General features: G+C 42.3%; 1 protein-coding gene across 1 annotated transcript; it reads right to left on the minus strand.

The window, feature by feature from the left end:
- Positions 1-1649: 1649 nt before the first annotated feature.
- LOC132828093 (hyaluronidase PH-20-like) lies at positions 1650-11059 on the minus strand. The gene is made up of 3 exons (XM_060845003.1): positions 10100-11059; positions 6086-6175; positions 1650-3328 (listed from the first exon to the last, which is right to left on the minus strand). Exons 1-3 carry the CDS (start codon positions 11057-11059, stop codon positions 3011-3013), a joined length of 1368 nt encoding a protein of 455 aa, XP_060700986.1. The 3' UTR covers positions 1650-3010.
- Between the last annotated feature and the right edge of the window lie 539 nt (positions 11060-11598).

Below are 11598 nucleotides of genomic sequence, written 5' to 3' on the forward strand. Positions count from 1 at the left end.
CAACCCTCCAAGTCATTCTTAAACTGTCCTACCTGTCCGTCTTCCTTCCCACCTATCTGCTCCACCCTCTGTTCCGAACTATCACAAATCACCCTTACCTGCATCTACCTATTTCCTTCCAAGTTACCTTCTCTCCAGCCCCACCCATCTCCTCCTATTTATCTCTCAGTCCCCAGCTTATCCAATCTTCAAACATTCTTGATGAAGGGCTTATGTCCAAAATGTTGACTCTCCTGTTCCTCGGATGCTGCCTGACCTGCTGTGCTTTTCCAACTTTTTGACTCTGATTGCCAGCATCTGCAGTTCTCACTTCCTCCTCTTGATTTAAAAATGATCTCCCCCTGTGGTATGCCTTTCTCTCAGATCAAATGTTTTAAAAGAACCTAACTTAGCCTCGCTTTCTTGAGTTAACAAAAGAGTAATTTTATTACTAGTAATAAAAAGACATAATAAAGCAACACACACACACACACACACACACACACACACACACACACACACACACACACACACACACACACACACACACACACACACACACACACACACACACACACACACACACACAAAGAAGTGAGTCCAAACTAAATAAAATTTAAAATATGTATGAGTCAGTCTTTCTGGGTGGTTTGTGAAGAGTACACAAAAGTGGAATGTTGACGCTGAACAGTTGATTTCTCAAGTTGATTTTGAAAGTAGTCCCACACTTCAGCCCTTTCACCACAACACTGAAGGATTTTCCATTTCATGTATTTATCCAACTCCTTTTTGAAAATTTAAAAACCAATAATTTAAAAGCATTTTGAAACTATTTGATAAACAATTTTATTTGTAAAATGACAAAGTTCAAATTGATTACATTGTGCTCATAGAAAGCTGCAATATTTGCACAACCTTGTATTATACAACATTAAACATAAAGTTTTTTTTATATATAAATAAAAATAAATTAAATAATGAACTCGTTATGGAATGTATGTGTTTGCATTTATTGCAGACAAATAGTAACTAAGAATAAAATAATGATAATCCAAAAGAGGGCATTTGTGCAAGCAATGACTATAACTGAAAGTGACTACCTGGTCAGGTCCACGCCCACTACAACCCACCCTCCCATCCTGGCACTTTCCCCTGCCACTGCAGGAACTGTAAAACCTGTGCCCACACCTCCTCTCTCACCTCTATCCAAGGCCCTAAAGGAGGCTTCCATATCCATCAAAGTTTTGCCTGCACATCCACTAATATCATTTATTGTATCCGTTGCTCCCGATGTGGTCTCCTCTACATTGGGGAGACTGGGCGCCTCCTAGCAGAGCGCTTTAGGGAACATCTCCGGGACACCTGCACCAATCAACCACACCACCCCGTGGCCCAACATTTCAACTCCCCCTCCCACTCTGCCGAGGACATGGAGGCCCTGGGCCTCCTTCAACACCGTTCCTTCACCACCAGACGCCTGGAGGAAGAACGCCTCATCTTCCACCTCGGAACACTTCAACCCCAGGACATCAATGTGGACTTCAACAGTTTCCTCATTTCCCCTTTCCCCACCTCACCCTAGTTCCAAACTTCCAGCTCAGCACTGTCCCCATGACTTGTCCGGACTTGTCCTACCTGCCTAGCTCCTTTTCCACCTATCCATTCCACCCTCTCCTCCCTGACCTATCACCTTTATCCCCACCCCCACTCACCCATTGTACTCTATGTTACTTTCTCCCCACCTGCACCCTCCTCTGCTTATCTCTCCACACTTCAGGCTCACTGCCTTTATTCCTGATGAAGGACTTTTGCCCGAAACGTCGATTTCGCTGCACTTTAGATCTGCCTGAACTGCTGTGCTCTTCCAACACCACTAATCCAGAATCTGGTTTCCAGCATCTGCAGTCATTGTTTTTACCCCTATAACTGAAAGACACTGTGGAGTCTGAGGAATTTCTTTATTAACTCCCTAATCCCTGTGTGATCCTGGCTTGCAAGCTCTCATTCCCACTGCTGTGGTGGGCAAGGAAACTGTGGACCTCACCTACGTCAAAGACTTAGAATGTATTCATACAATAGAAAGGGAAGCAGCGTTTTTCTTCAGAAACTTCAGAACATAATATGCCAGTCTCATAAGGGAGTTGCTGAAATGTGTGAATGGCATTGGATGTACTTGCTTACATTATACCAGGTAACGAAGGAAGACAGGACTAACATCGACCTGGAAATTCTAAATCTTCAATATGGAGTTTGATTCTGTGTGCCCTTTGCAACTATGGGTTCAAAATCCTGGAACTCGCTTCCTGATCGCCCGCTCTGGTGCTTAAGCGAACCAGATGGGCATTTCTGACAATCAACTAATGGATTCATAGTCATCATTAGATTGTTAATTCCAGATTTTTATTGAATTCAAATTCCACCATCTGCCATGGCATGGATTCGAACCCCGGTCACTGGAACCTTAGTTGCGTCTCTGGATTTACAGATTTCATGCTGACAGTTCAGTGCCATATGGACAGAATGCCACACTGTCTTTTGGATGAGATGTTAAACTGACGCCCCTCTGTCTGCTATAAAAGATCTCATGGCACTATTGAGTTTTCCTCAGTGTCCTGGCCAATATTTATCCCTGAATCTACATCATAAAAGAGGAGGTGTCCTGGTCATTATCATATTGCTGCTTGTGGGAATGTGCTGAGCTTACAATAGCTCTCCCATTTCACACATTACAAAATTTGATTGAACTTCAAAGAGTAGTCATGGACTGTAAAGCGCTTTGAGATATCCAGTGGTTGTGAAAAGTGCTATGTAAATACAAGTCTTTCTTTTCCCTTTTTTCCTTCGTGTCACGTTCACATAAGCCCATTTTTCAGCAGGGTGATCGAGAAAGCTAATCCTCACCTCCCCTCTTTGTGCCATATTTGGTGAAAGTGATCCTTCCCTCTACATTTAATGTAAAATCTGACAACTAACAATTTTAGTTGAAGTATGTTTCTTGAATAATGCGTTTCGTGCTGAATCAACAAAAAGTTCAGTCGTGTTGGCGAACAGGGGACTGAAAGTCACAGTTTTTTCCAACATAGCACTGACAGGTGAACTTCTCAGCCAGGTACAACAGGTCACTGAAGGATTCTTGGCCTTTTACTGAAAGCTGACCATTTCGTTTTCTGTGTATCTTGAAGCTGCTCGGGTTCAAGTGGAGGTAGTCACTGGACTCCCAGTTCTTTCTTAAACACCTTCCTTTGTTGCTGCACAACGCCCTGCTGCACAATCTGGCTGCACGGGTTACATTTAAGATGTAGCGACCCAAGACATCGTCAATGAAACTCTGCAACATTGAGCACGATTGCTGCGGAAACAATTTCAGTGCAGTGAGTGTCACCACAGTGAAAGGCACACAAGGGAGACAGTAAGTTTCACCAGCTTTTCTTTTACTTCCTTCATGGGAAGGGGGCGTTGCTGGCCAAGCCAGCTTTTGTTGCCCATCCCTAATTGCCCAGAGGGAATTTAAGAGTCAACCGCATTGCCGTGAGTCTGGAGTCACATGTAGGCCAGACTAGGTAAGGATGGCAGATTTCCTTCCCTAAATGATGTTATTGAACGAGGTAGGTTTTTCGGTCAATTGACAATGTTTCACGGTCATCGTGATTTGGAGACGCTGGTGTTGGATTGGAGCGTACAAAGTTAAAAATCACACAATACCAGGTTATAGTCCAACAGGTGTATTTGGAAGCATTAGCTTTTGGAGTGTCGCTCCTTCATCAGGTGATCGTGGAGAATACGTCTTACAATCTTATTCTCCACAATCACCTGATGAAGGAGCAGCGCTCCGAAAGCTAGTGCTGCCAAATAAACCTGTTGGACTATAACCTGGTATTGTGTGATTTTTAACTACATGGTCATCGTTAGACTCTTAATTCCAGATTTTTATTGAATTCAAATTCAGCCATCTGCCCTGGCAGGATTCGAACCTGGGTCTCTAGAATAACAGCCCAGCAATAATACCACTAGGCCTCCAAATCATGTACCCGACAGCAAGTTACACTTCAACAACCTGAAGAGAAAGGAGCAATAGTTCTGGGTGGGAAGAGAGTGGCTATACAAATTAGCCCCAGGGTACTGTAACATCGCAAGATGGATCGTATGTACACACCATTCAATCCCCCTTACTCTACACTCCCATCGTCATGACAGTTAAAAGCAGGAGCCATCTCAGGCCACATTTACACTCTCCCAAGTAGTAGAGTATTTACAACCCAGTGAATGTTGATGTATTTGAGGATGGTGTATTCAATAAGTAAGGCACCAAAAGCTCCAGAGGATGCAAGAAATCTTGCTGGAGCGAACTAGAATCTAAGCTGAATAACAATATCAGACCTCAATGGTGGATAGAATCTACGAAGATTAACAGGCACCAATAATTAACCCAAAACCTCCAAGTAGGATCTCCATTCTGTCACTCCAACTTTTGACTTGAGCTGATTACTATATGCAGACGGAATTTATTTTGGTGATTTTGGTTTGAAAATGATTGTGCTACTCAGATAATTTTATTTTCTTTCTCGGTGCTTCACCTTGTACCTCCAAAATATGTTTCCAACGTGACCCCAATTCAAGGCTTGAAAATTATCGTTGCAAGTGAGTTGAGTGGGGCAGGTAGTGAGGAGAGGGGGAGTGGGCAATGATGATAGGAATGGTACACGGGTTGTGGGGGGGGGGGGGAAACGCCATGTGGGATGGACGAGGTGGTCTGTTGGGTTTTGGGATGGGTGGACATGAGAGAAATGAGACATTGGTGGATAGTTGTGGGACTTAGAATGAGGAAGAGAAATAAGGCAGGGGAAAGGGTAGGCAGGAGGCATGATGGTTAGATTACATTCCCTACAGCATGGAAACAGGCCCTTCAGCCCAACAAGTCCACACCGATCCTCCGAAGAGTAACCCACCCATACCTATTCCCCTGTGACTAATGCACCAAACACTATGGGCAATTTAGCACGGTCAATTCATCTGATCTACACATCTTTGGACTGTGGGAGGAAACTGGAGCACCCAGAGGAAACCCACACAGACAATGTGCAAACTCCGAACAGATAGTCGCCAAGGTTGGAATTGAACCTGGGACCCTGGTGCTGTGAGGCTGCAGTGCTAACTGCTGAGCCACTGTGCTGCCAACCTCTTCAGGCAGATTGAAACAAATGCTATCTTTGCACTGGCTTCTCTTGGGGCAAGAATTAAGGATTATGCCCTGACACAGATTTTAAAGGCCCTCATAGCTAAATGGTACTGTGTTGGAGTTCCACACTAGATATTGCAGTCTCACAGCTTACAACCCCTGAATCTCACATTGTGACCTTTAATTTGGAAAGCCCCAATAATCTTTGGTCCATTATAAACCAGATACTTACACACTTTTAATCTCACTTTTTTTTATTCATTCACAGGGATGAAGGCTTTGCTGGCTGGGCCAGTATTCAGAGGGCAGTTAAGAATCAATCACACTGCTACGGGTCTGGAGTTACATGTAGCTCTGACCAGGTAAGGGTGGCAGTTTCCTTCCACTAAAGAACATTAGTGAACCAAATGGGCTTTTCCTCAACAATTGGCAGTGATTCATAGTCACCAAGACTCTTCATTCCAGATTTGTATTGAATTCAAATTCTACCATCCGCCATAGCAGGATTTGAATCCAGGTCCCCAGAGCATTATCAGACTCTCTGGTTTAACAATCGAGCAATTATACCATTTGGCCATCACCTCTCCCATCTATGGTGAAGCTTAATGTTGTTTGATGTTACCAGCAATTGACAATGTACTTTGAAAGAACCAATGCAAACTCAATGACCCCATTATTTTATATTTGGTACACTCATAGTACCAGAAATATCAAGTTTTTTTTATGACTACTTTACAAATTTCAGATTTCCTCAACCGGTTTAGTGCCATGTGACATCATTGCTGGAGTTTGGTTGATTACTTCTGAGTTCAGAGCTGATTGTGATCAAACATTTCTATTCACTTAAGGATGATGACAGAATGGGTATTCTGTTAAACAACTGTAGCAAAGTGAATTATGAGGGGTGAAAAGCTTGGTAAGATAGCTTACTTGATTTTGAGTTATGTTTGAGCTTTCCCACACAACGATCCCTGCTGCTCCCAGAGAGGCACTTTCACCAATTGTCCTGATAAGGTCGTCCTGGGGAGAAATTTTGTAAGTTAGTTCTTCACATGAAAAGGTCAAGTAACTAAGCATGCCAACAGTTCTGGATTAGAGAGGTGAAAACACATATGTTTACAAGACTTTTCGTTTTGCAAAGTTGGTAGTGATATGATTGGTTTATCAGAACAAAACCTCAATCATTACAGGCTATTTCAACTGGACAAATTGCATAAAACAAAATAAGTTTCTACGTGCGACCTAAACCAATGTGATAATAGCAGTGCTTGTGCAATTTGTTTCTCTTCAGGGCTTGATACTGAGGGAACAGTGCACTGTCAGAGGGGCTGTCTTTAAGAGGTGATATCAAACCGAGGCCCCATTTACCTGTGATGTAAAAGATTACATGATATTACTTCTAAGATGGGTAGACAAGTTATTCCAAAGACCCAGTCCCTCAAATACCATCACTAAAATCAGATTATCACAATATAATTAATGGAAGTTCAAAGGATGTCATGTAATACAGCTGTCATGCTTCCTCTATTACAACAGTGACTTCAAAGTCAATTAATTGGCAATAAAGCTCTTTGAGACATCTGGTCATTGTGAAACTTGCTACATTAAAGCAAGTTCTTCTTCCCCTCCCTGAATTGAAGTCCTGATTTGTCTGAACATATTGTTGACACATGTCATGATCGGCTATGAGGCGCCTCAATTCAGCTCTGCCGAATTCCTTCCAACTCTACACTCGCTTGGTACCAAAAAGACAATGTTCCAGCAGAACATGCACATTATGTGCATTGGAAAGGGTCAGAGAAGATTGCAAAATTGTTTATGTGAAGTGAAAAGCAGATAACCTGCAATTTCATTTCTTACAATTTGGGGAAGAGGGTAATTAAAGTGTGGAACTCAAAGAATCCAAAAATTTTAATGGAGTCTTGTGCTATAGTTCAGCCAAGGAAAACCAGATAAGACGAGACAGAGGATATCAATGGGAATACAACTGTAGACACAAAATAGAAAAAAATAACTTTCCCAGAGTGCTTCGTGTTTGGAGTAAACCTGCTGTATGGGAAATGTCAGGTAAGGTGCTCAAAGATGAAAGGAAAGAGTTTATGCTAAATGCGACATGAACATTGATGATATTTTTACTAGTGCCTAATTTTGGTTGTCCTTTTCTAACTGACAGCTGACAATAGTCACTTGGAAAATGTGTCCAACTGACACAATCCTAAGAACTAAGGATTAAGTTATGTTGGAATGGCAGCTTTGAAGTTTTAAGTGTTTCCACATCAGAATAATGTTTGCCAATTGATTAGTGGAATTCATCAAATAATGTTTGTAGCTGAGTTCAGCATCAGCCAACACTGAAACTCAAATCCAAACCGCAGCATGGTAATAGGAACAATTTATTTGGAACGAAGTGGGTGGTCAGAGAGGATTATCTCGGAGGGAATAGGTGGAGATAAAAGGATTAATGTCACAATGAACTGCAAACTGATTGCACATAGCAGCGCAGTTGGCTTATTCAAATAAAACTTTCTCCTATAACATATACCCAAAGAGTGTTTTCTTTCCCTAACACAGAATGGCATGCAATGTAAAACTGCCTTTCCTGGTGCTCTTGTGGAATAATGAGGAATTCAAGTCAATCCATACAGCAATGGCATAACACACCCCTGGAACAAGTGGCATTTGAACCTGGGCCTCCTGACTTAGAGGAAAAAGTGAGGAATGCAGATGTTGGAGATCAGAGCTGAAAATGTGTTGCTGGAAAAGCACAGCAGGTCAGGCAGCATCCAAGGAGCAGGAGAATCGACGTTTCGGGCATGAGCCCTTCTTCAGGAATGAGGAAAGCCTTGATTAATACTTTGAGTTCAGAACTGGACTTGTTTTCTGCAAGTACATGAAGGCTGGTAAAAGGTAAGGATTGGATCCCAGTTCTATTATTCACTACCTGACTTTCCTCATTCCTGAAGAAGAGCTCATGCCCGAAACGTCGATTCTCCTGCTCCTTGGATGCTGCCTGACCTGCTACGCTTTTCCAGCAACACATTTTCAGCTCCTGGCTTAGAGGTCAGGACACTTCCAATATACCACAAGAGCTCCTACAAAGCAATGTGATTTTTTTTTCAATCAACTTGACCAGGGTTGACGCATCTCTTGAGCAGGTGGGACTTGAACCTGAGCCAGAAGGGTTGCCCAATTCCAAGCAAAACCAGAAATTGCTGGAGAAACTCAGCAGATCTGGCAGCACCTGTGGAGAGAAATCAGAATTAATGCTTTGAGTTCAGAACTGGACTTGTTTTCTGCAAGTACATGAAGGCTTGTAAAAGGTAAGGATTGGATCCCAGTTCTATTATTCACTACCTGACTTTCAGGAACAAATTATTTGGCCCCAATAAACACAGTCTTTAGACTTGCCAATGACCGGCCTGTGTCCTTTGGCACTTCCCTTATGTGCTAATATTTTGGCTATCTCTAGCTGTCTACTGCACTCCATGGTGCTGTCAGTCACCCAGTTTACTACTGTCTTTTTTATATGTCTCTGCTAAGCTTTACTCTCCTTTAGTACACAGCTGGGCACTATGCGGTAATGCTAAAAAGCATTTTCTTTTTAAAGCGCAGATGAAATTTTCCCATAATTTATGAAAGTTGGCATTAAGATTGGAAATGATACAAGTTATAAAACTGTCTGGGTCTGCTTTTGGTTCCCAGCCGACCAATGCTGATTTTCATGATTCTGTTCTTGTGTTAACATATCTGAATTGGACTGCTATCACTATTCCTACATATTAACCCCTCTAGATCACTTTAGTTGCACCATGCAGTATTTCCTCCTCCTGATAAGGATGCCCATGTTTTTAGTATTTTAATTTCACTTCCTGGTAAGAGGTGAGTGGAGGTTGAAAGCCTCACTCTGCAGATGAATAATCAATGGTCAAGAACTCATTGAATGGCTGAAAATTTCTGTCCTCAAACTCTGCATCACTGTACTCTCTTTGACTTTCGTTCTATCATTCATATGATCAACTCTGGCAAGACCAACATCTCACCTTGGAGATGAATGTCAGAAGTCTCCTTGAACAGCTACAGTCCATGTAGGGTAACTGCACCCACAGAGCTCTTCCCTGTTACAGGGCTTGCTAAGAGTCAGTGTCCCATTAAGGCTAGATCAGGTAAGAATGGCAGCTTTTTCTTTCTCTGAAGGTGATGAGTAAATCACAACAATTCATTGTTATTTATGTTGAGAAATTTATTCCACATTAAACTAGAGGGCATAGGCTTAAAGTGAGAGGGGAAAGATTTAAAAAGGACTTAAAGGGCAACTTTTTCATGCAGAGGCTGATGCTTGTATAGAATGAACTGTCAGAGGAAGTTGTAGAGACTGGTACAATTACAACATTTAAAAGGCATCTGGATGGGTATATGAATAGGCAGGGTTTAGAGGGATATGGGCCAAATGCTGGCAAATAGGTCTAGACTAACTTGGGATAATTGGTTGGCACGGACGAGTCAGAGTTGAAGGATCTATTTCCGTGCTGTATATCTCTTACTCTATAACTCTAATGAATTCAACTTAAATTCCTTCCTCAAACCGCTGTGGTAGGAATTTAAACCCATGTGACAGAAATAATAGTCTAAACTGTGGATGACTTAAATGGTAACATTGTTACATTCTGACTACCTCTTTGACTAAGCTTCTGGTTACCTGCACTTGTACTCCCTTTGAGACAGTATTAAACTTTGCCTGATTACACAACGTACCATTTAAATATTGCAGGTGCCGAATAAAGGCAAGTTGTTGTTAGTTTACATGAACCACTTTACTACTTCAGTTTTGGATAACTTCTGATGGGAATACCAAATGTTTAGAATAAGCGTCTATCAGTCAATAAGCCCATCACTTTAAATTCTGCTGCTGATTTGTGATTAGTGTTTGATGAATTATCTTCTTACCTCAGAGAGAGTTTCATTCAGAGAATCACGATAGACTACTCTGGTGTAGGGATAGACAGGGAGAGAATGGTTCTCCTTGGAAAATGTTGCCACTCTCATTGCCTCTCGGACACGATTCTGTACAAAAAGTTTTGCGTTGTTGGAAGACTTGAATATTCTGGACATATAAATACTCGGGTATAGGGCTGTGCTTTCTTGCCAGAGCCAGAGGAGTTCATTGTTCCGTGATATTGCATTGGACGGACACATCCCTGTGTACGTTCTATTTTTGTTCTTGTGCATATAGTTGTAACAATGGGGGAATAAGTAATATCCCCAGAGTTGATTTGGCCTTAATTTCTTTCCCAGCTGCAAAGACTTTAATAGAAACTGTTTCGCGGCGTCTTCGAATTCAGTCTTGGCAATAGCAGCTGCCCTTTGCCTTGTTAAGGAAAGATCCCTTTGCTGGACTAATTCAATGGATTGGTGTTGGTAGATGAACTTGTGGTGCCAGTTTCGATCCCAAAGAGGCCTCCAATTTTCCCAGTCAATAATTGCTAAACCCCTGGACGTGTTGGATGGAATTAACCCTTCAATATCCTGTGCGGCCTTTTGCAAGTGCTCATCCATTTTGACCTGCTGTGGGATGCCACCATTGAACTCTTGACCAGTCAACTCATTATAGTGAGGATAGTAGCCAATCATGCCATTGAAGAAGATCCTAATGTCCTGCTGAAGTGGACTTCTTCGTGTGGTGGATACCATCGGAAAAGGTTTCAGATTGTAAGTCATTCCAAACTTCTTTGTGCATAGCTCCGTTGGTGCATTCCATATTGCAAGGAATGGAAAATTTCGTTTAAGTGGAAGTGCAGTCTTAAGTTGCAGCTGGCTGAAGCAAAATGGGATGAATGGGAGGTGCCAAAGAACTGCCAAACCATTAACGCAACCACTGAAACTCCCTAAAAGATTGAATGAGTCCATCATGGCAAAGATGTTGCAGCTTCTAAGAAAATAATAGATGAAAACGAAAGTTGTCACGTTTGAAAATGCATTCGTAAAATCTTATTTAAAATTATATCCAGCAAGGTGTGTTGCACTTAAGTAACTTTCATAGGTTCCATATAATGCAGATAGATGCCATTTGGCCCACTGAGTATGCACTGACCCTGTGTAGAGTATCCCACCCACAATCACTGCCTCCCCCCACCTCCCAACCCCGCCCCACCACCTCCATCCCCTGTAACCCTGCATTTTGCACAACTGACCTACCTAGCCTGCACATCCCTGGACACTACAGGCAATTTAGTGTGGCCAATCCACTTAACTGCACATCTTTGGATTGTGAGAGGAAACTGGAGCACCCAGCAGAAATGCATGCAGACATGGTAAACTCCATACAGACAGTATGGCTGGAATCGAATCCAGGTGTCTGGCCCAATGAGGCAGCAATGCCAATCAGCGTGCCATTCTTATCTTTACCCCAAGTCTGATATACTAACATATAATTGTTATTCTACCAG

Source organism: Hemiscyllium ocellatum, chromosome 26, assembly GCF_020745735.1.
Source record: "Hemiscyllium ocellatum isolate sHemOce1 chromosome 26, sHemOce1.pat.X.cur, whole genome shotgun sequence".
NCBI classification, from domain to species: Eukaryota; Metazoa; Chordata; class Chondrichthyes; order Orectolobiformes; family Hemiscylliidae; genus Hemiscyllium; species Hemiscyllium ocellatum.

Coding starts and splice junctions, on each gene's coding strand:
- LOC132828093 (XM_060845003.1), bottom strand. CDS start 11,059: ATGGACTCATTCAATCTTTTAGGGAGTTTCAGTGGTTGCGTTAATGGT. Junction 6,176..10,099: donor TGAATGAAACTCTCTCTGAG/GTAAGAAGATAA, acceptor ATTTCTCCCCAG/GACGACCTTATCAGGACAAT. Junction 3,329..6,085: donor CAAACATAACTCAAAATCAA/GTAAGCTATCTT, acceptor TTGTTTCCGCAG/CAATCGTGCTCAATGTTGCA.